This window comes from Natrix helvetica (genome assembly GCF_964273705.1).
Source record: "Natrix helvetica genome assembly, chromosome: 3".
Taxonomy (NCBI): Eukaryota; Metazoa; Chordata; class Lepidosauria; order Squamata; family Natricidae; genus Natrix; species Natrix helvetica.
Genome location: NC_138549.1, coordinates 162267830 through 162293280, shown reverse-complemented (window position 1 = coordinate 162293280; position 25451 = coordinate 162267830). Strand labels below are relative to the sequence as shown.

The 25451-nt window shown below is 40.0% G+C and overlaps 1 protein-coding gene across 1 annotated transcript; it reads right to left on the bottom strand.

The window, feature by feature from the left end:
- Window positions 1-270: 270 nt before the first annotated feature.
- Window positions 271-25321, bottom strand: RAB22A (RAB22A, member RAS oncogene family). Its single transcript, XM_081949112.1, has 7 exons — window positions 24953-25321; window positions 14586-14665; window positions 10818-10899; window positions 6914-6985; window positions 6731-6837; window positions 5625-5734; window positions 271-2922 (listed from the first exon to the last, which is right to left on the bottom strand). The coding sequence occupies exons 1-7, from the start codon at window positions 24986-24988 to the stop codon at window positions 2825-2827; spliced, it is 585 nt and encodes a 194-aa protein (XP_081805238.1). The 5' UTR covers window positions 24989-25321; the 3' UTR covers window positions 271-2824.
- Between the last annotated feature and the right edge of the window lie 130 nt (window positions 25322-25451).

The following is a 25451-nucleotide window of genomic DNA, read 5'->3' as shown; positions in this document are numbered from 1 at the left end:
CTGTTTACAGAGGTGAAATAAAAAGAAACCCTCTTAATTATAGGTAATTGTAAGAAAGCAGTTAATTAATATCACAATGGTATAAGTGAATGATGAAAGCCTTAAATAGCGGAAAGGTGCTACTATCATGCTGAGATCAAGTTGGCTGCTCCAGACATGAGTAATATTCTCCAAAATAAGCTTTGTGTTTGACCTCTCTTTATATGTGGCATTAACTATTTTTAAGACTTATATAGACTAACCAATAAAGTATCATCAAGAAACAGAATAGTGATTATAAAACAGCCATGTGAAGAAGTTTTAATAACAGTTTGGATAAACATATAATCACTGGCATTCCAATATTGTATCTATACAAGGCTGCCCTGGAGGACAATGATTTATCTGATAGAGAGTATATTTGTAGCTCAGGGTTGAAATGGGGGGTGGGAGGTGGGTGTTCCTTAGTGCTCTCTGAGCTTGGTTGTTTTCTTGCAGATATTGCTTAACCAAACTAGATAACGTCATCAGTCTGTTTCTATTTATATGTAGGTACAGAAGCAGCCTAATTATCTTCAATTCATTGGAGTGGGGTTTAACTAACATGAAGTTAAATTTAAGCACTACAGGTCCTAAATGTGTTTACCAGAGATTTTTGATTTCCTCATCCCCATGGTAGTTCCTTGCCAAATTTCAAAGGTCTCTGAAACAGCACAGAGTTTTGATGGGAGTTTTTCAGGCATGGTACAATGCTAGAATAGAAGGAACTGACTGCTAGATTCTTGCGGAAGCTTAATAAAAATCTTGGAAAAGATCCTTATTTGACTTCAGTTTAAAGTACCGAGCAAATTGCCTTGAAAACACCGGACAATATATTGCCGGACAAACATTATATCCTTGATAAAACAGTGAACAGTCAAAGCTATTGGATTGACTTGTAATGCCAACCTCCCCAAGCTTCAATTCTAAATAATTATTGCCAGTATATGCCTCTTTGGAGTAGGTGACATATATGTCCTCAAGCTGATTTTTGAAAGTAAAACTCAGAACAAACTAATGAAATAAGCAAGTCAAGATATGGAATGAACAATACATTTCATTATTAATGTACAGATTCATAGTTTGGTTAGTGGGAATGCCAAATACTCCATAATTGGCTATTTCTTTTCAGAGAAACTTCTGATAAAGCACAAAACAGACTACAAAATTAGAATTTTGAATTCTTAGACAAATTCACAAATATCATGACTTAATACTTCCAATTGCATTGGTTAACTATAATAAGTCTCCCACGAGTAATGCTGAATTATATAGTAATTCAGCATTAATTAGAATTTAAAAAGGATGAACTGTCTATTTCCAATGTAACCTTTGAAATTCCCTTTTAAGTCGTAAATTAAGACCAAGCCACCAGACATGTTCCACTGAATAGGAAATATCAAAGCCTTATAGCTTCTTTTACACACTATGAGTTTGCCTCCTATATTTTAAAGAGGAAAAAAAAACACGGGTATGTTTGCTCTATTTGCAACAAAAATGAATGACGAGAAATCATGTAATGGGGCAAGATTAATTTATAGTTTAAAATAAACGGAAAGCACAACCAAAGCTAAGAAATAATCTGTTTAGAAGAGGGTGTAAAGAGATGAGTTCAAGTACATGGAAGCAACATCTACACTGTCCCAGACAGTTAGCTCTGAATGCCATTTCTGGATTATTCGGTGAAATGATTTGTTCCCAAAGGAAGCCTCAAAGTACACTAGCAGCAACCTCTACTGGATAGTGAGGGAAATCTTTCTCAGTGCTATTCTAGAGGATGCCAATTGATTTAAGGCTCATTGCTCAGGCTGAAATTCCCGGCAATTGTTTGCAGGACCTTCTTTCACGATCCACCACACGGGTAAGAGAGAGAGAAGTAAACAAGAATCCTACCTTTAGCAATGGCACTTTCATAATTTATATTACTTCAGACACTGGTTTCATAAATAAGTATAAAATGGTTTATGCTAAGCAATTAGAAACATTTCCCACCTAACATGCTTGCTTCTAAGGCTATTGACAGCAACTGATACCTGTCAGTTGTGGTCAAATTATTTTAACCTAAGCTTTTTACTAGTATCTTAACTGGAAGTTATTAAGAAGAGTCTACGTCTATTGAACTATAAAATAATTAAATATAACGAGCTAAGATTGTCTAAGGCTACACTTTCCTTATTTTTTATTTGCTTTAAAAGCAAAGTTCTTATTTATATTTCTATAATAATATCAGAAAATAAAAAAGTGCAATTTAAGATTGGGTACTGAATGGGCTGATTTGGTCACTCTTATCAGTATTATTCTGGTAGCTACATCAATCATCTGTCCTTTCTAGTCTTTGAAGAAGCAACAATGAAAACATTAAGGCTTATAGTAACAGCAAGGAGAAGTGCACAATGGCACTAACATCAAGCCAAAACTTTCTTTTCCATATTTTCTAGCCCACTCCCTCCAAAATCCATAAAAAGTGCTAGTTTCACTTCCCCAATTACAAAAGCATGGCAATGTTTTTTCTACAAAACTAGGAAATATCAAGGTTTATAATCTGTACATTGGTTCCTCCTCTTCAAAGATTAAAGCAGAATGAAAGGCAATTCCCTTTGTAAGAGATTTGTACGCTGCACATGTGGAAACAGTCTTGACAGCAAGATCTCCACAGAATGTATGTAAGAATGCCAGAAATGGTCCATGTTGGGGGTCTTTGAATATCAGGGAGATCAGAATCCAGTATCAGGAATCGATACTCAAAATAAACCCTTAATGTTTAAGGCCAAATACTTTATAAAAGCTAGCTTGTTGGGTCTCAGCATCAACAACAGCTGCGTTTTGTCACAGAAGGCTGTCTTCTAAGTTTGAAACCCTTACCAATAGATGGAGGGTTGGCATCAGTGGATGGAATTCTACGACCTGCAGAGGTAGGGGGAAAAACAGCATTAAAGAGTATTAAAAGAACAATTGAGGAAGACTGTAAGTAAAATGGGATACTAATAGGATAAATAAATAGAGACTCCTTCCTAAAGTCTAGCTTCATCACAAGACATTCATAATTTTGATAATACATAAAAACAGAAAATAATTTTCTCAATACACCCATTAAAAGAAAGACAGGGCATACAGATAAAAATTTAACCATCAATGCTACAGCTATTCTTCAGCAGCCTAGAAGTCAGGCTAACCTTTCTTCAAATAATGGGATTATAGTTCAAGGAAAAAAAATACTTTAAAAAAAGACTAGAAGCCTTAATATGGATTTTTTGATGAATGAAGGAAATACTGATGATTTATGGATATGGGGGAAGGGTTAAAGAAGAAGAGAAAAGAGTAAGATGGCAATGTCTCAATAGAAAGAAGGGCAGAACTCAAAATTCTATGTTTTCTCTTTACTTCACTTTGTTCTTATTTAGTTTCTTTTTTCTTATTTTTCTTTTCATTTTAGCATTGTCATTGTATTATAAATTATAATAAAAATATTAACCCCTTCCCCCAAGTATTAGGATTATGTTTCTTGAACTAAACCAAAAGTACTGGTAAACTACCAAATAATTTATTCAAATTGCTTGGAATTCATTTTATTAGCTGAATGCTTAATTATTAACCTGAAAGCTCACCTATAAATTTAGCATTTCAAGTTTATTTACCATATTTTTTGGACTATAAAATGCTCCGGATTATAAAATGCACCTAGCTTTTAGGGAAGAAAACAAGAAAAAAAATCTGCCTCTGCTTCCCAGCAATTTGCCTCCTTCAGCAAACAGCAAACAGCTTGGTCAGCTTCAGCACAGCCTGATATAGCACGAGCAGCTGATTGGCAGTTGGATCAGCCTCCCGGAATACTGAAAACCAGCTGTTTCAGGCTGCGGGGATCGCCACTACCTATTGCCACCTCCGCGCACCCCGTTTTTGGCCTCCATGTACCCCATTTTCGGCCTTTTCCAGACGGCGGGGATTGCAACCGCCTATCACCGCCAAATGGGATGCATGGAAAGCAGGATGCGCGGAGGCTGAAAATGGGTCACACTGAGGCTGTGATAGGCAGTGGTGATCCCCACAGCCTGGAACACTAATCGTCGGAATTCTGGGATGCCAATCCAATCGCCAATCAGCTGCTTGTGCTAAATCAGGTAGTGCTGAAGCTGACCAGGCTGTTTGCTGTTTAATGCAAGGAGGCAAATTGCTGGGAGGCAGAGGCTGAAGAGTGGGGGCTGGTGAGTGGGCTGGGCTTCAGCAACATTTGCTCTATAAGACTCACAGACATTTCCACCCACTTTTTTTTGGGCTGGGGGAGGGGGGGGAGGAAGTGTGTCTTATTGTCTGAAAAATATAGTTATTAAGTAAAAGCATCACACAAAATTGCCAGTCTTATCAGATTAATTACATAACATTAATTCAGATATTTATATATACAATATATATACCGCATTTATCGGCGTATAACACGCACTTTACCCCCCGAAAAATAGGGGGCAAATGATGTATGCGTGTTATACGCCGATATAATATTAAGAAGCCATGTTTTTACGGTATTAACAAGTACCGCAGTGACGTGAGGAGGAGAGACTGGCTGAATATTCTCTCCTCTCCCCGGACACCCGACTAAAACGCTTTCTTTCGCCCGCGGAAGAGCTCGGGCGGGCGAAAGGAAGCGCTTTAGACAGCGGGGTGTGGGTGAGAGGAGAGAATGGATGAGCCGTCTCTCCTCTCCCCGACACCCGACTAAAACGCTTTCTTTCGCCCGCGGAAGAGCTCGGGCGGGCGAAAGGAAGCGCTTTAGACAGCGGGGTGTGGGTGAGAGGAGGAGAGAATGGATGAGCTGTCTCTCCTCTCCCCGGACTCCCGACTAAAAGTTAATAAAAAAAAGTTCTGAGCTACCCTTATTTTGCTTCAAAGTTCTTTATTTGAAATTTAAATTTTTTTCCTGAAATTTCCCTCTTAAAATGAAGGTGCGTGTTATACGCCGATAAATACGGGTATATATATATATATATATATATATATATATATATATTGTGTAGTACAAATTATCATAAAATACACTATTAAACATGATACTGGATAGCTTAAATGAAACTTAAACATGTTCATAGCAACAGTTGCATATACAAAATAGTAAATAAAAAAATTAAACCTCTATGTTTAAATTCACTTCCCAGAAGTGTATTATTTTTCTTAGAACACCATAGAAACCTGGGAACAAGAACATGGGTTTTAAATGTGGCTACTTAATACTTTTGAAAAGTGCTTTTCTCATATCAACACAATGAAGTACTGATTTCAAAAAGTTTGCACAGCTCTAACGCTTACTGTATATTCCATATCCTCTCCTTCTAGTGATATGAAATAAACCCACTATTTATTAGGTAGCAAAGTTAAGACATTTAACAGGATGAAAAATGTTAATGCCAGTAGTTTTCTCATTCTTCTGCCAAGATATGATTTGAAAGATCAAATTAACTTCTATGTCCTAATGATGAAATGAAAATGATGCTAATTATGAAGAAAGTGTACAACTAGTAGAAGCCGAGCATGAAGCTAATATAAGATTCCTTTTTGTTAGTAACTAGGAACTCAAGAAGAAAAATATTAGTGATTTACTGATGTTGAATACTTACTTATTTCTATAAACAGTTCATTTATGTTTATTGCATTTTTTGCACTAGTCTCTACAAATATTGCATGGATGGAATCTGCATAGTCTTTAGCATCTTTTTCGATAACTTCTCTGCAGGATGGGAAGAGAATACATACTATAAATAAACAATAATAACTTACCTTCATTTTAGCAAAGAAAATTAATTTCAAATCAATGTATCATTATCAGTTATTTCTACAATTAAGCCAAACTCTGCAACACACTTTATCTGAGAGACGTGGAAATAGAATCAGTTTTTGATTAACACAATTTGGAGTAGTAGTACATCTCTCTAGACCAGTGTTTCTCAAACTTGGCGACTTTAAGTCCTGTGGACTTCAACTCCCAGAATTCCCCAGCCAGCTATGCTGGCTGGGGGATTCTGTGAGTTGAAGTCCACAGGACTTAAAGTCGCCAAGTTTGAGAAACACTGCTCTAGACTACCAAAACATTAGTGGTTCAATATAATAGGTAGCTTCCCAGATTCATCAACTGAGATAGGCAGCTATAGAAAATGATTGATTGAATGAATGAAATATAGCAACAAATGGGGTATGGATAATTCTGCACATCATAAAACATAAACATTTGGTTCCATAATGATTTACTGATAGTTAAAAGGCAGTAATTGTTTGTAATGTATGTCCAGGAAAGCATGGATGGCAATTAGATGTTTAAATGAAGCTTAATTTCAGCATTTCTACATCTATTTCCCAGCATCTGCCTTCCACTCAACCAATTATTTAGGAATTATGCTCTGTTCTCTCCTTGCCCAAATTGGATTTAATCAAATCCAAGCCTCTTTCATAGTTCATGCTGCATCCCTTCCATCCTTTGTTATTTAATAAATAGCCCAACTTTCTTTCAGTGGTTTGATTAACATAGTAGCCAGTAATTAAAATGAAAGTAAATTACTGTAGTGAATATTAAAAACTTAATAAAATTTGTTTTGTCTTCAATATATTAACATTAATTAAGGATTAAAGTATCCATATATTTTTGGGAAACAAAGTATAACAAGAGGTTGTACTGGAAGGTTTGTAATAAAATGTTACCAACAGCTGGATAAGACCCTGTTTAATTTACCTTACATCATTAAGATCACACTTATTTCCAGCAATTGCTACAACAATATTGGGCGGTCCATGTTGGCGAAGTTCTTTTACCCAGTTTTTTAATGTTGAAAATGTTTCCTAAAATGGAAGCAACAAAATCAGTAAATCTAATAAAACAGCCAATTTGTAGATTTTGCAAATGCATTTAATTTACCTCTTTTGTAATATCATAGACTATAATAGCTGCTGAAGACCCTCGATAATACATTGGTGCCAGAGCACGAAACTGTAAAAAGAAAGAACACATAAAAATGGCTTCTGTACCATAGCAATCATACCATATATTTAATGAAAGGGGGATTGAAATATGAGTAAGAGAAATAAAATAGAATTCATTATAAGGCATCTTTGTCCTCTTATCAGTTTTTTTCTCACACTTCCTCCAAATAAATAATACAACTAAATGAGAATCTAAGTATAACAACTTGGAAAAGCAATTTAAACAAAGAGAAAGCAATTGGCTTTGATCACTTAGCAAGTTTCACAGTTCAGTGGATTAGGGCACTCTAAACTCTTAACTCTTTAACCAATATAAAACATGTTAATGCTCTGTGAAGTTTTAGGCAACATTCATAAATTGCAGAACTGCAAGGAGACAGTATAGATTATATATTTATTTTAATTGTTTATGTCTTTTTACAATAAAGCAATAAAGTTGCTGGCATAATTTCTTTTCCATTTCTAACACAATATTACATATAGTATAATATCCAGCACATTGATTGGCATTTCGCTAGAATAGGAGGATATATAATGAATCTATTTATGATGTATCCATATAATTGCTAGAAAGATTTATAATAAAGCAACTAGAAATACAAAAAATGTCGTATGATGTAGAACTGTGGTGGCGCAATGGTTAGAATGCAGTACTGCAGGCTAATTCACTGCTCACTCCAGGAGTTTGAATGGCTCAAGGTTGACTCAGCTTATATTCTTCTGGGGCTGGTAAAATGAGGACCCCGATTGTTGGAGGCAATATGCTGACTCTGTAAAACCACTTAGAGAGGGCTGGAGAGCACTGTAAAGCGGTATATAAGTGCTAAGTGCTATATGATATGGGAGAAAAAGTTGCTCTCATTTGTATATGCAATTTAAAACTTCAGCCAAAAGATCTAGAATGCATTATTTAGACGTAGTAAAAGGAGAGAACAAAGATATCATAAAAGGTAAAAGTAAATTTCAATCTTATGGATCTCTCTCTCTCCCTCTCTCTCTTATCTAGTTTTATTATACTTGTGCCATGCTATGCAAGAAAATCAATGCAAATAATTTCTCAAAGCAATTAGGTTCAATGTTGAATGGGAAATTGAAGCCGAATGTTTTTCATTCTTAGTCATACTGACCCTTTCTATAGTTGCTACAAAAGGGGAGATCATCATAAATTCTGAGTCACAAAGCTAACTATACATCATGTTATCTTTGTTGCAAGAGCTGCAAGTTTTACTCAAAAAAAACCCCAAGCATGGCAAAATCAGCTACATAGACATATTTAAAGGAGATAGATTCTGAAGTTTATTCTATTATTCAAACCTGAAGATTGGTAAGAATTCTGAGACAATTAACGGAGACAATCGGTCTTATGTAAAAAGCCATATTTTTACCATGTGTTTCATATTTCAAAAACGTAAGCATAGAGGCAAGGATACACCTACATTTTATGGACAGGTGATTTACTTAATTAAATTCCCCATGTGGAAATGATTGAAGAGAAAACACAACAATAAAATGGAGGACATATCAAGCAGTAACAATTACATATTATGGCTGTGCAAAACACTCAAAGGAGCACTTCTTGAAGTGTGTTGATGCAAATAGCAAGTGTGTGTGTGTGTATGTGTCTCCTCAAATTGCTGATATGACACTGTTCTCCAGAAGGCTGGGTCTTCCTGTAGTAAGGGGTTGCCCATAATATAGAGTTGCTTTGCTAGCAACTCCAGTAGACTACGGTCTACACATACACAAAAAGTTGATAAGGGAAAAGGCCCCCAAACAGCTCTGTATTCAAGAGGAGCCAACATGTTTTGTGAAGTGCCTCTTCAAATGCTTTGCATGCAGCTTCCAAGAAAGTCACAGATTTACAATACAATACAATACAATAGCAGAGTTGGAAGGGACCTTGGAGGTCTTCTAGTCCAACCCCCTGCCTAGGCAGGAAACCCTATACCGTTTCAGACAAATGGCTATCCAACATCTTCTTAAAGACTTCCAGTGTTGGGACATTCACAACTTCTGGAGGCAAGCTGTTCCACTGATTAATTGTTCTAACTGTCAGGAAGTTTCTCCTCAGTTCTAAGTTGCTTCTCTCCTTGATTAGTTTCCACCCATTGCTTCTTGTCCTGCCCTCAGGTGCCTTGGAAAATAGTTTGACTCCCTCTTCTTTGTGGCAACCCCTGAGATATTGGAACACTGCTATCATGTCTCCCCTAGTCCTTCTTTCTATTAAACTAGACATACCCAGTTCCTGCAACCGTTCTTCATATGTTTTAACCTTCAGTCCCCTAATCATATTTGTTGCTCTTCTCTGCACTCTTTCTAGAGTCTCCACATCTTTTCTACATCGTGGTGACCAAAACTGAATGCAGTATTCCAAGTGTGGCCTTACCAAGGCATTATAAAGTGGTATTAACACTTCACATGATCTTGATTCTATCCCTCTGTTGATGCAGCCTAGAACTGTGTTGGCTTTTTTGGCAGCTGCTGCACACTGCTGGCTCATATTTAAATGGTTGTCCACTAGAACTCCAAGATCCCTCTCACAGTTACTACTATTGAGCACGGTACCACCTATACTGTACCTGTACATTCCGTTTTTGTTGCCTAAATGTAGAACCTTACTCTTTTCACCATTGAATTTCATTTTATTAGATAGTGCCCAATGTTCAAGTTTGTCTAGATCCTTCTGTATCTTTAGCCTATCTTCTGGAGTGTTGGCTATTCCTGCCAGCTTGGTGTCATCTGCAAATCTGATAAGTTCCCCATTTATTCCCTCATCCAAATCATTGATGAAGATGTTGAAGAGTACTGGGCCTAAAACAGAGCCTTGGGAAACTCCTCTTCATACTTCCCTCCATGTAGATGCAGTTCCATTGAGGACTACACGTTGAGTGTGGTTGGTCAGCCAGTTACGAATCCATATGGTGGTGATGCTGTCCAACCCACATTCTTCTACTTTATCTAGTAGTAGGTTATGTCTACCTTATCAAATGCCTTACTGAAGTCCAAGTAAATTTAGATCCATGCATGGGGTGGGGGTGGGGGAGCCCTACATGGGCAAATATTAATGAAGCACAGAAAAAGGCTTCCTCAAGCAGGACATCATTTAAAGAAGAAGTGAGCAATGGAGGCTTCGTTTTTAAATATATTTGTTCTAGAAGATATAATTACATCACCAAGGGGGTGAAGCTAAAATTTTGAGCCTGTTCTTTACTGGTAAATATAAATTTAACTTACTTGAAACCACAATTCCAAGAATGGGGAAGTGAAAATTGTAATGATTTTAAAATAGCAATCTTAAGAGAAAAAGTAATCATCCTTGGGCTATGAGTCTAAGTTCACATGCTATACCAGGCTGTTTTATCATCAAAGACTCATTAAACTTTCTAAAATACAAGAGATAAACTGACCCAGAATACATAGAGCCTAGCATGGATCCATGAATTAAAGAGTAATTACTAGTATACATTTAAATAAGGATATCTTTTTCCTATGCATTTTCTATTCTGCATGCAATTGTTTTCCAATTCATTGTCTCATTTTCTCTTAATTCATGGACCTATTAGAATAAGACTACTTCTAAAATTTGAAAAAAAGTAATGAAATGCCAATGAAGCAAGAACATAATATATCCACAAAGACATTTATCTATCCTTTATCTCAGCATAACATTTCACAAAACAATGATTATGAAATTCCCTATTACAAAATCCACATCTATACTATATCTACTGCTAATTAAGATGAGCATTATAAAAAACCCTCACAATAACAGCCAACTTATAAGTAGGTCACAGAGAAAGATGTCATCAACCCCATTTAAAAATACTTCATCTACTTACTCGTTCTTGTCCTGCTGTATCCCATATTAGGAATTTATGCAATTCATTCTGATATTGTACTGTCTTGGTCATAAAAGACGCTCTGAAAAGAATGTTATATATGAATATACCGTAATACAAAGAATGCCCTGAACATCAACATATTTTTCATAAAACATATTAAGGTTTAGATTAATTTTATAACTTTAAAGATGGGAGGGAAGGAAAAATATGTATATTTCATCTTTTCTTTATCTTGAAGTAAAGAGAATATATGAGACAAGATACATGCTTTAGACCAGTATTCCCCAACCCTTTTGGCTTGGTGGACCAGCGGGGTTGGGTGGGGGCAGATAGTTCCATGCGCTTGCTGCTTTCATAAATACAGCTTCGTGTGTGCGCACACATGTGCCCTCACCCACCAGTTCCATGTCCTGGTTTTGAACATGTTGCGGCCCGGAACCAGGGGTTGGGGACCTTTGCTTTAGACAACTAACATTGATTGAAGTATCCATTCCATTTTCTTTTCATAACAGATCTTAAAGAGGGAGGAAAGTGCACAAAGTTCAAGTTGCTTCATTGGTGTTTATATTACAAAATAGGTTGCTGGACTGGCTGCTTTATTTTATTACTAGGAAAAGCTACATGGGACAGAATTTTGCTAAAATTGGGCACAAGGAACTGAGGCATATTCATTTTCTTAAAAGCCTCTATTTATGCTATTTCAATTCCTACTGGACCTATTAAGCCAAAGACACAATATATCTACATGCTTTATTTAGTAAAACACAAAGATCTCAATTTATTATCTAAGACAAACATTGCCCAATGAAAACTTTATCAAAGTCATCCTTATGCAACCAACACAAAACAAAAACTGGAACCGGAGGACAAAATAAATAGATATAACATTCTTTTAATGTTGCAATTTATACTACAAGAATAGCAGGACTGCCATTCTCTACCAATTAGAAAATGGTTTGAATTGCTCCTCATTGCATACTTGAGCAAGCATTCAATTACTCAGAGTCTTGAGTGGAGAAGGATTGTTGAGTAATTTTGTCTGAATATACTACTCTATAGGTTAAAAGGTCCACTTTCTTTTCTTTTATACAAATTGATTTAACTAAACAATCACATAGTATGATATAAATACACAGTTAAGACTATTCAAATAGACCATGAGCGATAAATATTCACAAAAATTCTTATTGTTTTATTTTCTTTAGCAAATAGCAACATTAAAAACCCTAAACATGGATGTAGTTTTTGTGAAATGAAATTTTGTTTCTTGGCATTGTTAAAATGTGAGCAATCATCCTAAGGATGCCAAATAATAGCTTCAAACTTTATTATGTGGTTTTAATTGCAGAATTACTAAGCCACACTTCAAATGTTGAACAAAATTCATGATTTATGAAGTGATATGAGTTTGGAAGGAAAAAAATCTGTAACCACAGTTTTCAAAGTCTCTGCTGTCTTCAACTGAAGGAAAACAAATGTGCAGGACTGCCTATTGTTTAGAAGGCATTTGGAAAAAAACTGATACCAATTAGTTATATGGATTTTTGAAAGGTCAAAAATAAATGGTTCAATTTTAAAGAATTCAGGATACAGTGTATACAGGATACACTACACAGGACGAGAGCCAGTTTAGTTTAGTGGTTAAGGACCCAGGCTAAAAACCTGAAGAATGAGAGTTCTACTCCCACCTTAGGCATGAAAGTTGGCTGGGTGACTTTGGGCTAGTCTATCTATCTTTTAGTTCATCTCACCGCCCTGGGATGTTGTAGAAGTATAATCTTTATTGTCATTGTACTTAAATACAACAAAATTGGTCGTAGGGAAAATAGAAGGAGGATGGAGTATTAAGGATATTTGCTGCCTTGAGTTATTTAAAAAATAATAAAAGTGGGATAAAAATAACATAAATTCAGATTCTTCACATATCTATGCGTACTGTGACTGAATGTGGAAATAAGGTGGGATGGGTAGATACTGGAGAAATATGCACTTGTGGTTGACCATACAGGAAGCCTTTAAGTCTTCATATAAGCTAAGAAGTGGAAACCCATCTTACATTAATGGCATTAGAGTACAGGATGTTACCAAGAAAAACAGAAGTATTCCAACTATTACATTATGTTAAAATTAGCACTTTTAAAAAATGAAATTAAATAATAAAGCTGGCTTTATATAGAATGCAAATTTAAGATTTAACTTTTTCTGAAATCTTTATGGCAATGTTTGTAAAGTAATGGAAACAACTACTAATTTGCATTCACAATCCATTTTCCAAAATAATTTTCTGTACTGCTCTCAAAAATGGCTTAACAAATATTCAATTCAGTTCATTGAAATGATTTATATATGGCTGCTCAACTAGCAGATTTTATAACAAGGGTGTACATAGAAATAAAAATACATATAACTAATAAACATAAAAATCACAAGAAGCACAACACAATATATTGTAACACAACCAAGGTCGTACCATAATCATATTGACATTTAGGATGGACTCATTCAAAGTTCTATCTCAATGCTTTGGGGATAACCCAGATTTTCAGGGTCTTATGGAAGCCCAATAGAGTTGGAGCTATCTTATTCAAGGTGGGGAGATTATTTTGTTCCAAAGGGCAGACATAATGACAGAGAAGTCCTGCATTCTAGGTTCTACTATATGACACTGTTTCATCGAAGAGACATAATGTCCATCCCATTAGGCCTCACGGGACAGGTAGAAACAGTAGGAGATAGGTGTGCTTGCACATCTTTCCTTATTTAATATATTCACTAGTTACCTATGTAAATTAAGCAAACCCTAATTTGCTATTTGAACCTTCTACTTTAAAATTTAAGAATACGTTTAGGATAATTGTAGATCAAATGATCAATCAAAAGTCATTAAAGAAATATTTATAAATTTTATTTCCTTGACATACCCTCCTTCCCTTGTTGTGGACACTTCTATCTAGTCATTAATTATATTGAAGTTCTCCATGAGAGACTATTGTGGAATCTAAGGGTCCTCTTGGACTCAAAGCTCCTGTACAAGAGCAGATGGCAGCTGTGGCTGAGAGAGCCTTCACACAGGTTTACTTAGGTTTCGCTTGCACTTGTCCCTGGACTGAGAAGTCTTCCAGATAGTTACTGAAGTGTTAGTTACCCTTGATTGGACTATTGCAATGCACCCTATATGTGGCTGCCTGTGAAGACCACTTGAAAAATATAGGTGGTCCTGAATGCAGTGGCATGTGCAATGATGTCTCTGTTGCCTTGAGAGCTGCACTGGCTGGCAGTTGGCTTCCACGTGTCATGGAAGATATTACCACCTCTAAAGCCCTTCCTGCCATAGAGCCTGGCTATTTGGGGGACCATCTGTCTACATGGACCTGACCATGTGGTAGGGTCTGGAAGTTTAGTTTATATTTGCTCTTATTATTGTAACTAAAATCTTTAATAAAATTGTGAAAAACCACCACACAGTTTATGTAATTCTTAGCTTCCTAGCTTTTATATGAAACTTCTATTTTTTAATATTATTTAACTTCTACGCTGCCCATCTTGTCGAGGTGATTCTAGGCAGCTTACACTCATAAAATTAAAATAGGATAGAAAACCTTAAAACAATAAAAACCTAATATTTAAAATTTAGATAAAATTCAATTAATCAAGATGGGAAGAACGGAACAAGGTGTGCAAGGGGAAAAGGTGGGGTCATTAATCACCTCCAAGATGCCATTCCCCTTTGGGGCCCCAGTCCAGCAGGCAGTTTTAGGTACTTACCCAATTGTTGGATTGATGTTTGGATCGAAACTGTCTTCTACAAAGCGCCATACAATGCTTGATTTGCCCACGCCTGTGTCCTTAAAGAGAAACAAAACAGGCACCATATTTTTCAGAGTATAAGACGCACCAAGGTTTTGAAAAGGCAATTCTTTTTTAAAAAGTAGGAAGGTAGATAGAGGGATAGAGAGAGAGAGTAGGTAGGTAGATAGAGGGAGAGAAATACAGTAGGTAAGTAGGGAGAGAGAGTAGGTAGATGTTTCCAGTTGTATTTATCCATAAGTATAAGTATAATCTTTATTGGCATTGTACTTAAATGCAACCAAATTGGTTATCCATGTGCTGGAGAAGGAAATCACTGACAATCTGCAGCATCTAAGACTTTGTTTCTGCTGGCACAGTACTTGATCAATGTAATTCTCATCAATCAGTTAAAGAGCTTTCCGAATGAAAAAAAGAGTTTTTTGCACTGTGAAAACCACCCAAAAATGGCCTGTTTTTCGCAAAAATGGGCCCGTTTTTTTTTTAAAAAAGGCATGAATATCCGGGGGGGGGGGGGGCTTGCAGAATGCTCCTGGATGGTGGGGTGGGGGGCAAAAACGAGCAAAAAACGATCCATTTTTTTGTGAAAACGGGCCTGTTTTTCATAAAAAAACCTGCATGCATAGCCTTATGGAGGCTTATAGAATGCGCGGCGGAGGGGGGGGGGGCAAAATTGAGCCCATTCTTTGCTCATTTCTGCCCTCTCCAGTCCCCAGGAGCTCTCTGAAAGCCTCCATAACGCTATGCATGGCCATTTTGGTGAAGAGGGGAGGCTTCGGGAGGCAAAAAAGGGCGTTGGTACTTACCTGATATGCCTAATAAGATGGAGATAGCATCCATGAATGGGTTAACACGGTCCTTGCACTGATTGGACTGAGTCTGATTATTAATCAATTATTGGCCTATATAACCTGCCTTGTGAGTGTCCCCACCCAGCTTTCCGGCGAAGTAAATAAACACAGACTCAATGTGTTATCCAACCATAATTTACTTGTACTCAAATGCAGCACACTAACGAGAAAAAGTCAAACTCTCCCAACCATCCTTCGGAATAATCTGACAATAATAATCAGAAGGAACAGTCCTCCTATACGGGTGAGCCGGATGCTATCTCCACCTTATTAGAAGAGGTGTATCAGGTAAGTACCAACGCCATTTCTCAATAAGGGTGGAGATAGCATCCATGAATGGGACATACCCAAGCCTGGCTAATTCAAGGGTAGGCTGTATACTGTTCTGAACTGAAGACTTGAGAACCAAACAGCCTGTAAAACCCTGCACACGAACGTGGCATCAGTTGATGCGAATTTGTTTAATTTATAATTTCTAATAAATGGAGAAAGGGAAGCCAAAGCGGCCCTACAAATTTCGTCCAGAGATGCCTGAGTGGCCCATGCCATGTTGATAGCCGCACTTCTAGTAGAGTGGGCAGTAACACCTTCCAGCACCAACTCCTGGCGTGCTTCATAGGCTGCTGCAATGCATTTACGTACCCATCTTCCTATGGTAGCCACTGATACCTTTTGGCCTAATGAGGATTCTAGGAAGGAGACAAACAGTGCCTCTGAGTGGCGTAAGCTTGCCGTGCATTGAATCTCGAGTGCCCGGTGCACGTCTAATGTGTGCCACTGTTGTTCTAACTGGTGAACCGGGGAGGGGCAGAAATTGGGAAGAATAACCTCCTGGGCCCTATGGAACCAGGCCCCCATAAATGAGGTGGCATAAATGAGGTGTGTAGCCTCAGCACCACCCGGTCAGGATAAAACCGGCACAAGTCCTCTCACACCGAAAGGGCGGGTAATTCTGATATTCTCCTAGTGAACGTTATTGCTACCAGGGATGCGACCTTCCAGGTAAGTATCCGCATGGGAATCTCCCATAGAGGTTCAAAGGGAGGCCCGGTAAGTGCCTCCAACAGCTTTGTGAGATCCCAGGAAGGGTAGTGATGGTACCTATGACTCTAGCTGAGAAATCACCCCTCTGGAGAGCTTGCCGCTCAATCGCCAGGCGGTCAGTTGAAACCACTGAGGCTCCGGGTGTTCCAGCGACCCTTGATGAAGGATGACCTTGTCCGCTGGAATTCTCCAAGGTTTCTCCGCCGATAGTGCCTGAAGGTCGGCGAACCACGGCCGTCGTGGCCAGTAGGGCTCCAGAAGGATGAGCTCCGCTCCTACACTGATAATCTTGCGGATCACCCTAGGTATCCGCTCCAGGTGCGTGGAACCTCGAAAAGAATCTGGGAAGTTGGGTGTTGTGCTCGGAGGCAAACAGGTCTACCATCGTGTCCCCGAACTGTTGTGTAAACTCCTGAAAAAGAGAAGGGTGTAATTGCCATTCGGCCTGCTCAATTCTAGATCTGCTGAGCCAATCCGCTCGCACATTAGCCTCCCCCGAGATGTGTTCTGCTCTGATGGAGAGCAGATGGCCTTCCGCCCAGGAGCCTAATGTGTTAGCCTCTAGCATTAGATCCTGAGATCTAATACTCTCTTGTCTGTTAAAATGGGTCTTGGCTGTTATGTTATCCACGAGGATTAGCACGTGCTGACCCTCAACAAAGTGTTGGAAACTCAATAACGCCAATCTAATAGCTCGTAATTCTAACCAGTTAATGCTCATCTCCGTCACCTCCTGGCACCACTGACCCTGTGCAATTTGAGATCCCATGTGTGCACCCCAGCTATAAAGGCTGGTGTCTGTGGTAATAGTGACCCTGTGGAGGACTCTGAAATGGCATCCCTTCTCTATGGCTATAGAGCCATACGGAGGGAATCGGTCAGGTCCCTGGGCATGGACACCTTGGCGAGTGAGGTACTGGTCCTCCTCTTCTGAAATGGGAGGAGGAACCACTGTAAATCCTTCATGTGAAGACGAGCCCAGGGGACAACATGGATGGCAGGCACCATTTTCCCCAGCAGTTTTGACAAGGTGGTTAGGGACACCTTATAAGACCCCCTCACTTTGGCCACAAGTGACCTGAGACTATGTATGTGATCTTCTGAGAGGAAAACCTGACCGCCCACCGAATCTATCCAGGCCCCTAAGTGTAGAATTCTGGTGGTAGGTGTGAAATGACTTTTGTCCTCATTAATAGAAAACCCGTGGGACCAAAGTACATGTAAAGCTGTTAGGAGATCAGCTCTGGCCTCCTCCCAGGAGCTTGAACATGTCATCCAGATAAAGTTGGACCTGATGGGTATGGTGTGTAGGTACGCTGCCAGGGCTACCAACACCTTAGTAAACACACGTGGCACAGAAGAAAGGCCAAAAGGCAAAGTCGTGTATTGATAGTGTTAATAGTGTTGAGAACCATAACAGAAACGCAAAAACTGACGGTGATCCTGCAAAATAGGAACGTGCAGGTAAGCTTCCATGAGATCAATACAGGTAAGTATATCCTCTTCATGAACACCCTCCAGAGTACTTAACGACTGCATCTTAAAACATCTATAACGGACATAACTGTTCAACCTTTTCAAATTCAAAATGGCCCTCCAGCCCCCCGAGGCCTTGGGAATGACAAACAATATTCAGTAAAATCCCTGGCTGACCTGGGCAGCCGGGACCTCCTGAATGGCATAAATATCTAAAAGATGCTGGATGGCCAGTCTCATCAGGAGGCGCCTCTGGGGGTTACCGGACACTGGACACCTAACAAAGAACTTGGGAGGGGTGGAGATGAATTCCACGGTCAGACCGAACCTGACCGTGTCCCTGACCCAGGAATCGGATGTTATGGCTTCCCACTGGTCGGCAAAAAACTGTAATCTGCCGCCAATGGGAAGTCCATCCTGAGCCAGATTAGGTCTTACGGTAGTTATGGTTACCGCCCCCCGAAAGGGCCATTGAGACTGACCACCCCTCTGTTGTCAGTATGGCTGCTACCTGGACTGCTGACTGTAGCCAGCCTGGGGGCGAAAATCCAAGGAGGAGTAATCGGAATATCTAAACAACCCCCATACTCCTGAGCCCGAAAGGGCTGTCTCCTGAGATATGGGGCAGGACGAGGAAAGCTCTTCTTAAGGGTTTGAAGGAAGAACCTTATGCTTATCCTTGCCCTCAATAAGCAGTGGAGTAAGCGCATCTCCAAAAAGCCCCCCCCCCCTGTACGGCTCTGAGGCCAGCTTCCATTTATGTTTCATGTCCGTTTGCCACTGTCAAAGCCGTAAAAGTCTGTGGGAAACTACCGCAGATGCCATAGCCTTGGAGGAGAACCTGGTGGCACTCAAGATAGCATCCGATGTACATTGCACCGCAGCAATGATTTCGTTTAAGTCCTAATGGACCCTAGAGTCCCCTGCAGGAATACGTTCTTGTAATTGTTGAAGCAAAAAGAGGGTAAATCTTGAAAAGAATGAGGCCGCTAATGCGGCTCGCACAGCCTAGGCGGTTGCCTGGTAACCCAACTGCAGGACCTGGTCTGCCTATCGATCCTCAGGTTTAAGAATGTCTTCCTGGGATCCCGGCATGGCTGTGGCGGTGTGTAGGGCCGCAATAGGGGGATCAACCGTTGGCCATAGAAAAGTCTTATCCAGCTGCTCAGCGTCATTGTAGAATCACTTATCATTCGCAGAGGGGCTAGGTCCGGATGTCGGAGAAAACCACTGCCTCTGTACTGTGTCCACAAAGAGTTGAGGAGCCGGTATGACGTTGGCTTCCAACTTGTGTTCCTTAAACAGAGCGCTGGCTGTAGCTGGCTGCGGTAGGGCCATGGAGACCTCTGTCTTCCAGGTCGGAAGCTGTCTTGCCTTATTCAGCAGCGGTGTGAACAACGCAAGGGGGGGGGCGATAGGCCAGTGCAGATGGGCTTATCTGGGGTTGCCCCTTCCTCCTCTGAGAAGTCAGTGTCCCTGATCTCCCCATTTTCAGATGCTGGCGATGGGCTACGCTGTGGTTCCACTGGGGAGAGGTGGTCAACCCCTTCCTGTGATAGCCAGAGAGCAGTAGGGGGCGCGGTGACTGGTGGAGACTGGGCCTTCTATTGGAGCCCAGCCGCAATCCCCTGCCGGATGGCCTCTGCTAAAAAATCTTGAATACCCAATGAGGGTGGTACCATGACCATTGGAGGCAAGCTCGGCCAGGTTGCCAAATGTCCCTCCTGCCGAAGCCCAGTTGCAGTTGGGGTGAAGGTGGCCTTAGGGGCCCTATTTAGCAGCTGTGGGCTACATCCCCCCAAAGACCAGATGTATTGATGGGGAGCATTGGGCTGAAAGGCCCCTGGGTGATGTCCAGCTTTAGTGGTGGCAATGGGCTGGGGCGGGAGGGTGGAGCCTCCCCTTTCTCAGGGTGCCTCGGCGAATGCCCCCGTTTCTCCCGGTGTTTATTTTTGGCTATGGTATTTGAGCCTTTCTTGGGCTTAGACCCTTGTGTGAAGAGGAGGAGGAGGCATTATCACTGGCCTTTCCCTCTGGGGCAGTCTGTGCAGGTAGAGTCCTGATTGGGGAACAAGAGGCCTGACCTGCCAAAAGGAGTCCCTGGGCGGGCTCTGCCATGCTTCTGTGGGCCTCAGCAGCAACCTCTGTGACGCTGTTGTCTGCCATTCTCCTCCGGCTGCAGGAATGGGAGGTAAAATGGTGCCCATCAATGAGGCTCCGCCCACTTCAAAATGGCAGCCGCGCCTCTATTTGCGCCTTTTCAATGGTCCCAGGCTTTGCAATGCCCGGGCCTTGACTGTCCGTGAAACTGGCTCCCTACTGCCATCCAAGCCTCCTGCGCGGTTCTGGCGTCCGACGCAGTGCTCCGTGCCGAGAAATGACCGGGTGAGCCGGTGCCTGCGTTATGAGTTGTCTCCGATCGGATTCACACAGAGCTCTTTGGCTGATCTGACAGGCAGCCTGATTGTTTGTTTGTGCGAAGAGCCTTGCAGCCGGAGCTGCGGAATAGGCTTTTTTTATCAATATAAAATGCCTCAGTCGTTGGATAAGCCCCAAAGGTAAGATGACTGTCCCTATCAGAGGCAGAGGCTGAACTTGTGGGGCAATGCCCAGCGGCCAGTGGCAGACAATCTCAGACCACTAATACGAAGTTGCAGTATCCAGAACTCACAGAAGTTGAAATTCAGTAGATGGTAAAAGGAGTCAGCAAGTGATGAAGCAAGGAGTGGATAACATGACCATCCCAGAGTGGACTGAGTTGGAAAGCTGGGTGGGGACACTCACAAGGTGGGTTATATAGGCCAATAATTAATTAATAATCAGACTCAGTCCAATCAGAGCAAGGACTGTGTTAATCCATTCATGGATGCTATCTCCACCCTTATTGAGAAATACTGTATTCAGTGTATAAGACGCACCCAGATTTTCAGCATCTTTTTTGAGGAAAAAAAGGTGTGTCTTATACTCCGATAAATACGGTAATTTTAAGCTTCCTATCTGTATTTCTAGAAGCAACTCTAGTCTCAGCATTTTCCATCCAACTTCTATGAATGTGGATAAATCCATTTCTTTCTCAAAAAAATATCTTAATCTAAACATTATCCATTGAATAATAAAAATGGCTTAAATCATTTGAAACAAAGAGATAAAGAAGGATTCTTAAAATCTCAATTAACAACTTCTTGATATCTGAAGAAGAGACATTATAGGTAGTCCTAAAACTTACAACAATTCGGTTAGTGACCATTCAAAGTTACAGCAGCACAGAAAAAAAGTGACATGACCATTTTTCACACTTACAAATTTTCACACTTACCACCACTGCAACATCCCCATGGTCACCTGATCAAAATTCAGATGCTTGGCAACTGACTCATAAATTATGATGGTTGCAGGATCAAGATATTTTTTGGAAAAAGAAATCACCTTTTGCAATCTTCTGACAAGCAAAGTCAATAGGGAAGCCAGTTTGATTTAACAACCATGCTATTAACAACTGCAGTGATTCATTTAACAACAGCTGCAAGAAAGGTCATAAAATGGGACAAAACTCACTTAACAAATGTATCACTTAGCAACATAAATTTTGAGCTCAATTGTAGCCATAGGTTGAGGGCTACCTGTACCTTATTTGAATCTACTATAATGAACAGTCTACTCTAAAGTAACATAGGGTCATGATTTTATTTATTTATTATGAAATTTATAATAATAAATAACATTAGGGCAAAGCTACCATACTATACAAACACTTTGAACTTTCTGAATAAATATGCATTAAATTGTTCTGCTCAAAATGAACAAAATATGGGCAAGAGATGCACTCATAATTAACTTTACTCAGTGAACCCAACTTTCTGGACCATATAAACACAAGGGCTATTGAATTGATGCTGCAAAACTTCAAAAGCAGCAAGTAGTTAAATGGCCTCCATATTGTCTATTGCTAGTGTTTTATTTTAGATAACACAGTACTTCTATGCTTTCCCAAATAAACATTTGCCATGTAAACATAGCAACATACTTTACCAGAGACTCTTTTCAAAGCTATATAATGATCCACCCTAAAAATATGCATACTAAACAACTGAGATAGGACAGAAGGTGTTTTAGGTATTTCAAGTCTGTTAGTAAAGGGTGTTGTTATTCATTCAACCTCTCCCTACTTAATGAAAGGCTATGTATGTATTCATAAACCTGAGGAGAAAAAACATTAAGTAGGTATGGTTTAAGTATTTGAAAGTATAGTGATGTTTCTGCAATTTTTGTGTGTGTGTACAAATATAAACAAGCTAAACTGGACAAAATCCTATTTTGACTCTAGGAGGCCTACAAAAAATAAAACCTCAATATACAGAGTAAAAACAATACAACTCCCCCCCCCCCCCCCCATCATTAACAGTAATGTTATGGCTTTGGAGGAAATGGCTTGAGCCCAAAGTCAAAATTTATGCCAAAGTAAAAGTTTTTTTTTTAAGTTTAAGATGTAGTAGTTAAGGTGATAGACTAGAAATCAGGAAACTGTGAGCTGCAATCTTCCCTTAGACATTAAAACCGGCTGGGTGACCCTTTTAATCCAATCCATATCACATGATAGTTATCATGGGGTAAATAGGAGGAGCCTTGAGTTATATATAGAAAAGGCAAGACAATATGATATCAACATAAATACATTACAACACCCTAGGTTCTTAAGAACTTGATGAGTACAAGAGCCAACACTAACTAAAGAACTAGCAGCTGTGACTTCACATTTTTGAAAACAGATTATAAGAATAGCTTTAGCTGAAGACTCCGGGTTTCAATAATGCTGGTACAGCTACTCAATTTACAACCACAATTGAATCCAAAATGTATGTTGCTAAACAAGGCAGCTAAGTAAGTTGCGGTTCATTTTACAACTTTTTGCCACAGTTTAAGCAAATCACTGCAGCTGTTGAGTGAATCATACTGTCATTAAGCGAATCTGGCTCCCCCCCATTGACTTTGCTTGTCAGAAGCCAGTTAGGAAGGTTACAAATGGTGATCACATGACCCCAGGACAGTGCAACTGTCATAAATACATGCCAGTTGCTAAGTGCCTGAGGTTGCTCACATGACCAGGGGGATGTTGCAATGGTTGAGTGAAAACTAGTCATAAATCATTTTTTTCAGTGCTGTTTTCATTAAGTGTTAAGCTTAATTCCTTAAGTCAAGAACTACCTGTATTTCTAAAGAAAAAGGAAAGGTATCTTTGTATCCATGTTCTTAAAAACATACATTCTTCTCCATTTAAATGCAAAATATATAAAATATTCTGCTTTGTTCTATTCAGGTAGTCCTCGACTTATGATCACAATTGAGCCCAAAATTTATGTTGCTAAGTGAAATATTTGTTAAGTGAGTTTTATCCCATTTTAAGATCTTGCTACAGTTTAGCCGGCCTTGCAGCTGTTAATTTAGTAACACGGTTGTTAAGTGAATTTGGTTTCCCCTTGCTTGTCAGGAGGTTCAAAAGGAGATCATATGACCCTGGGACATAGTAATGGTCATAAATATGAGCTAGTTGCCAAGCATCAGAATTTTGATCATGCGACTACAGAGATGCTGCAATGTTGTGTGAAAAACAGTCCTATGTCCCTTTTTTCAGCACTGTTGTAACTTTGAACGGTCACTAAATGAACTGTTGTAAGTCAAGGACTACCTGTACCAATCATAGGGCACAGTGAATATTGCCTAATTTGTTTATATGCAGAACAATTCTGCTAAACAGAGAATATTGGTTTTCAAGAACATTGTATATTTTTCTCCTATAAACCTCTCATAATTGGTCTTTAATTCAAATTAGATTATTTAGATCTTAATATTTTATAGTGAAATCCTGGGACTATTTTCTCAGAAATAAGATTCATTCTATGCAATGGTTCTGTAGTCTTTTTTTTAATTTTAATTTTTATTTTTTTGAATAAACACAGACAAAACACAACAAACACCACAAAAATATATTCCATTACAAATTATAGTGTGTGTCAATTGGTTACAATGAGCTTTCGTGCATCCCTTCCACACTCATCACCTACAATTCATATCAAGTTATATGTTTTAAATCAAATATATTTATATATATTACTACCATCATACCTCAAGGTTCTGTAGCCTTGACCATCACTGTTTCCTTTAATATAAAGGATTTTGTTGCATACTCTTTAAAATGAATTTTCAAAACTCATCTCAAAATCAGTCAACCAGGAGTTTGCACATATGTTTTAAACACTAAACTTTTTTTTTAAAAAATATTGCAAATAATTATTGTGGAATTGTTTGGAGAACAAATTATGAAATACCTTTCCTTTCCAAGAAAAGAACAAAACCTCTAAAAGTTGCAGCCTTGAGCACATATTTGGAAAGAAATCCTACAGAGGGAGCTCAGGCTAGACTCCCAATAAATGCATTTAGGAGGAGCTTTTTTTGAAGTTAAAAAATAAAATAAAAATAAAATAAAAGGAGCGTCCCAGCCCAAGCCCATATTGTTAAGTTTTCAGAAGTCAAAGATGTTGGATAGCCATTTGTCTGAAACGGTATAGGGTTTCCTGCCTAGCCAGGGGGTTGGACTAGAAGACCTCCAAAGTCCCTTCCAACTCTGCTATTGTATTGTATTGGCTGTCAGACCATAATCCTAAAAAGACCGACCTGGCCTTTATGAAACCTGCCGAGAATTGAGGGGTGAAGTTGTTCAATGTTTAAATGTTAAATACTTCGGGGGGGGAGCAGACGACCCCAATTCTAAAGTGCGATTCCCCCCTCAGCCCACAACTAAGATAATAACGATGACCAGAGAGAGCTCCATAGAGAGCCAAACCCCCGTCCTTCTTCCGAGGGAGCCGCCCCCGAAATCCAAAACGAACTTTTTAAACCAGCCTGAACAAAGGAGAAAAGAGAAGCCACGCTCGTCCTCTCCGCCCCATTCCAACTCACCCCAAGGAGGCAAACTTTCAGCTCCCGCAGAGCCATCGCTCGAGAACCCGAGGGGGTCGCCGCCGCCGCCGCTTTTAGGAGCCGCCGCCGTCTGACCACACCATCACCCCCTTCGCGGGACTCACATGGAAAAGCCGCCCCGCAAGCTGCCCAGCGGAGTCTCCGGAGAGGGCGGCCGGGAAGAAAAGAAAAGAAAAAAAAAGGCGGGGCCCAAAGAGCCTTGCGCCCTGCCTCGGCTCCGGGGCTACAGGTGAACGCGCCTCTTCCTTCTCCTCAGAGTCCACAGGCCGCGCGCCATCTTGGACGAGCCTCCGCGTCGCGCGTCACGTGACGGGCGCCCCGCCTCCTTTCCCAGTGACCTAATCCGGGAGGGAGGGAGGGAGGGAAGGAGGAAACGCCCATCTTTGGCGCGCGCGCGCGGGGCCGCCCTCCGGCTCTCCAGGCGCGCCTCCGCTTCGCCCAGTCAACGCCATTAGATTACACCCCCCCACACACACAC

What these genes read in the sequence shown, in the direction of transcription:
- RAB22A (XM_081949112.1), bottom strand. Translation starts at nt 24,988, where the DNA reads ATGGCTCTGCGGGAGCTGAAAGTTTGCCTCCTTGGG. An exon ending in AACATCAATCCAACAATTGG is followed by an intron (nt 10,900 to 14,585) that starts GTAAGTACCTAA and finishes CATTCTTTTCAG; the next exon opens with AGCGTCTTTTATGACCAAGA. An exon ending in TCTATGATATTACAAAAGAG is followed by an intron (nt 6,838 to 6,913) that starts GTAAATTAAATG and finishes CTTCCATTTTAG; the next exon opens with GAAACATTTTCAACATTAAA.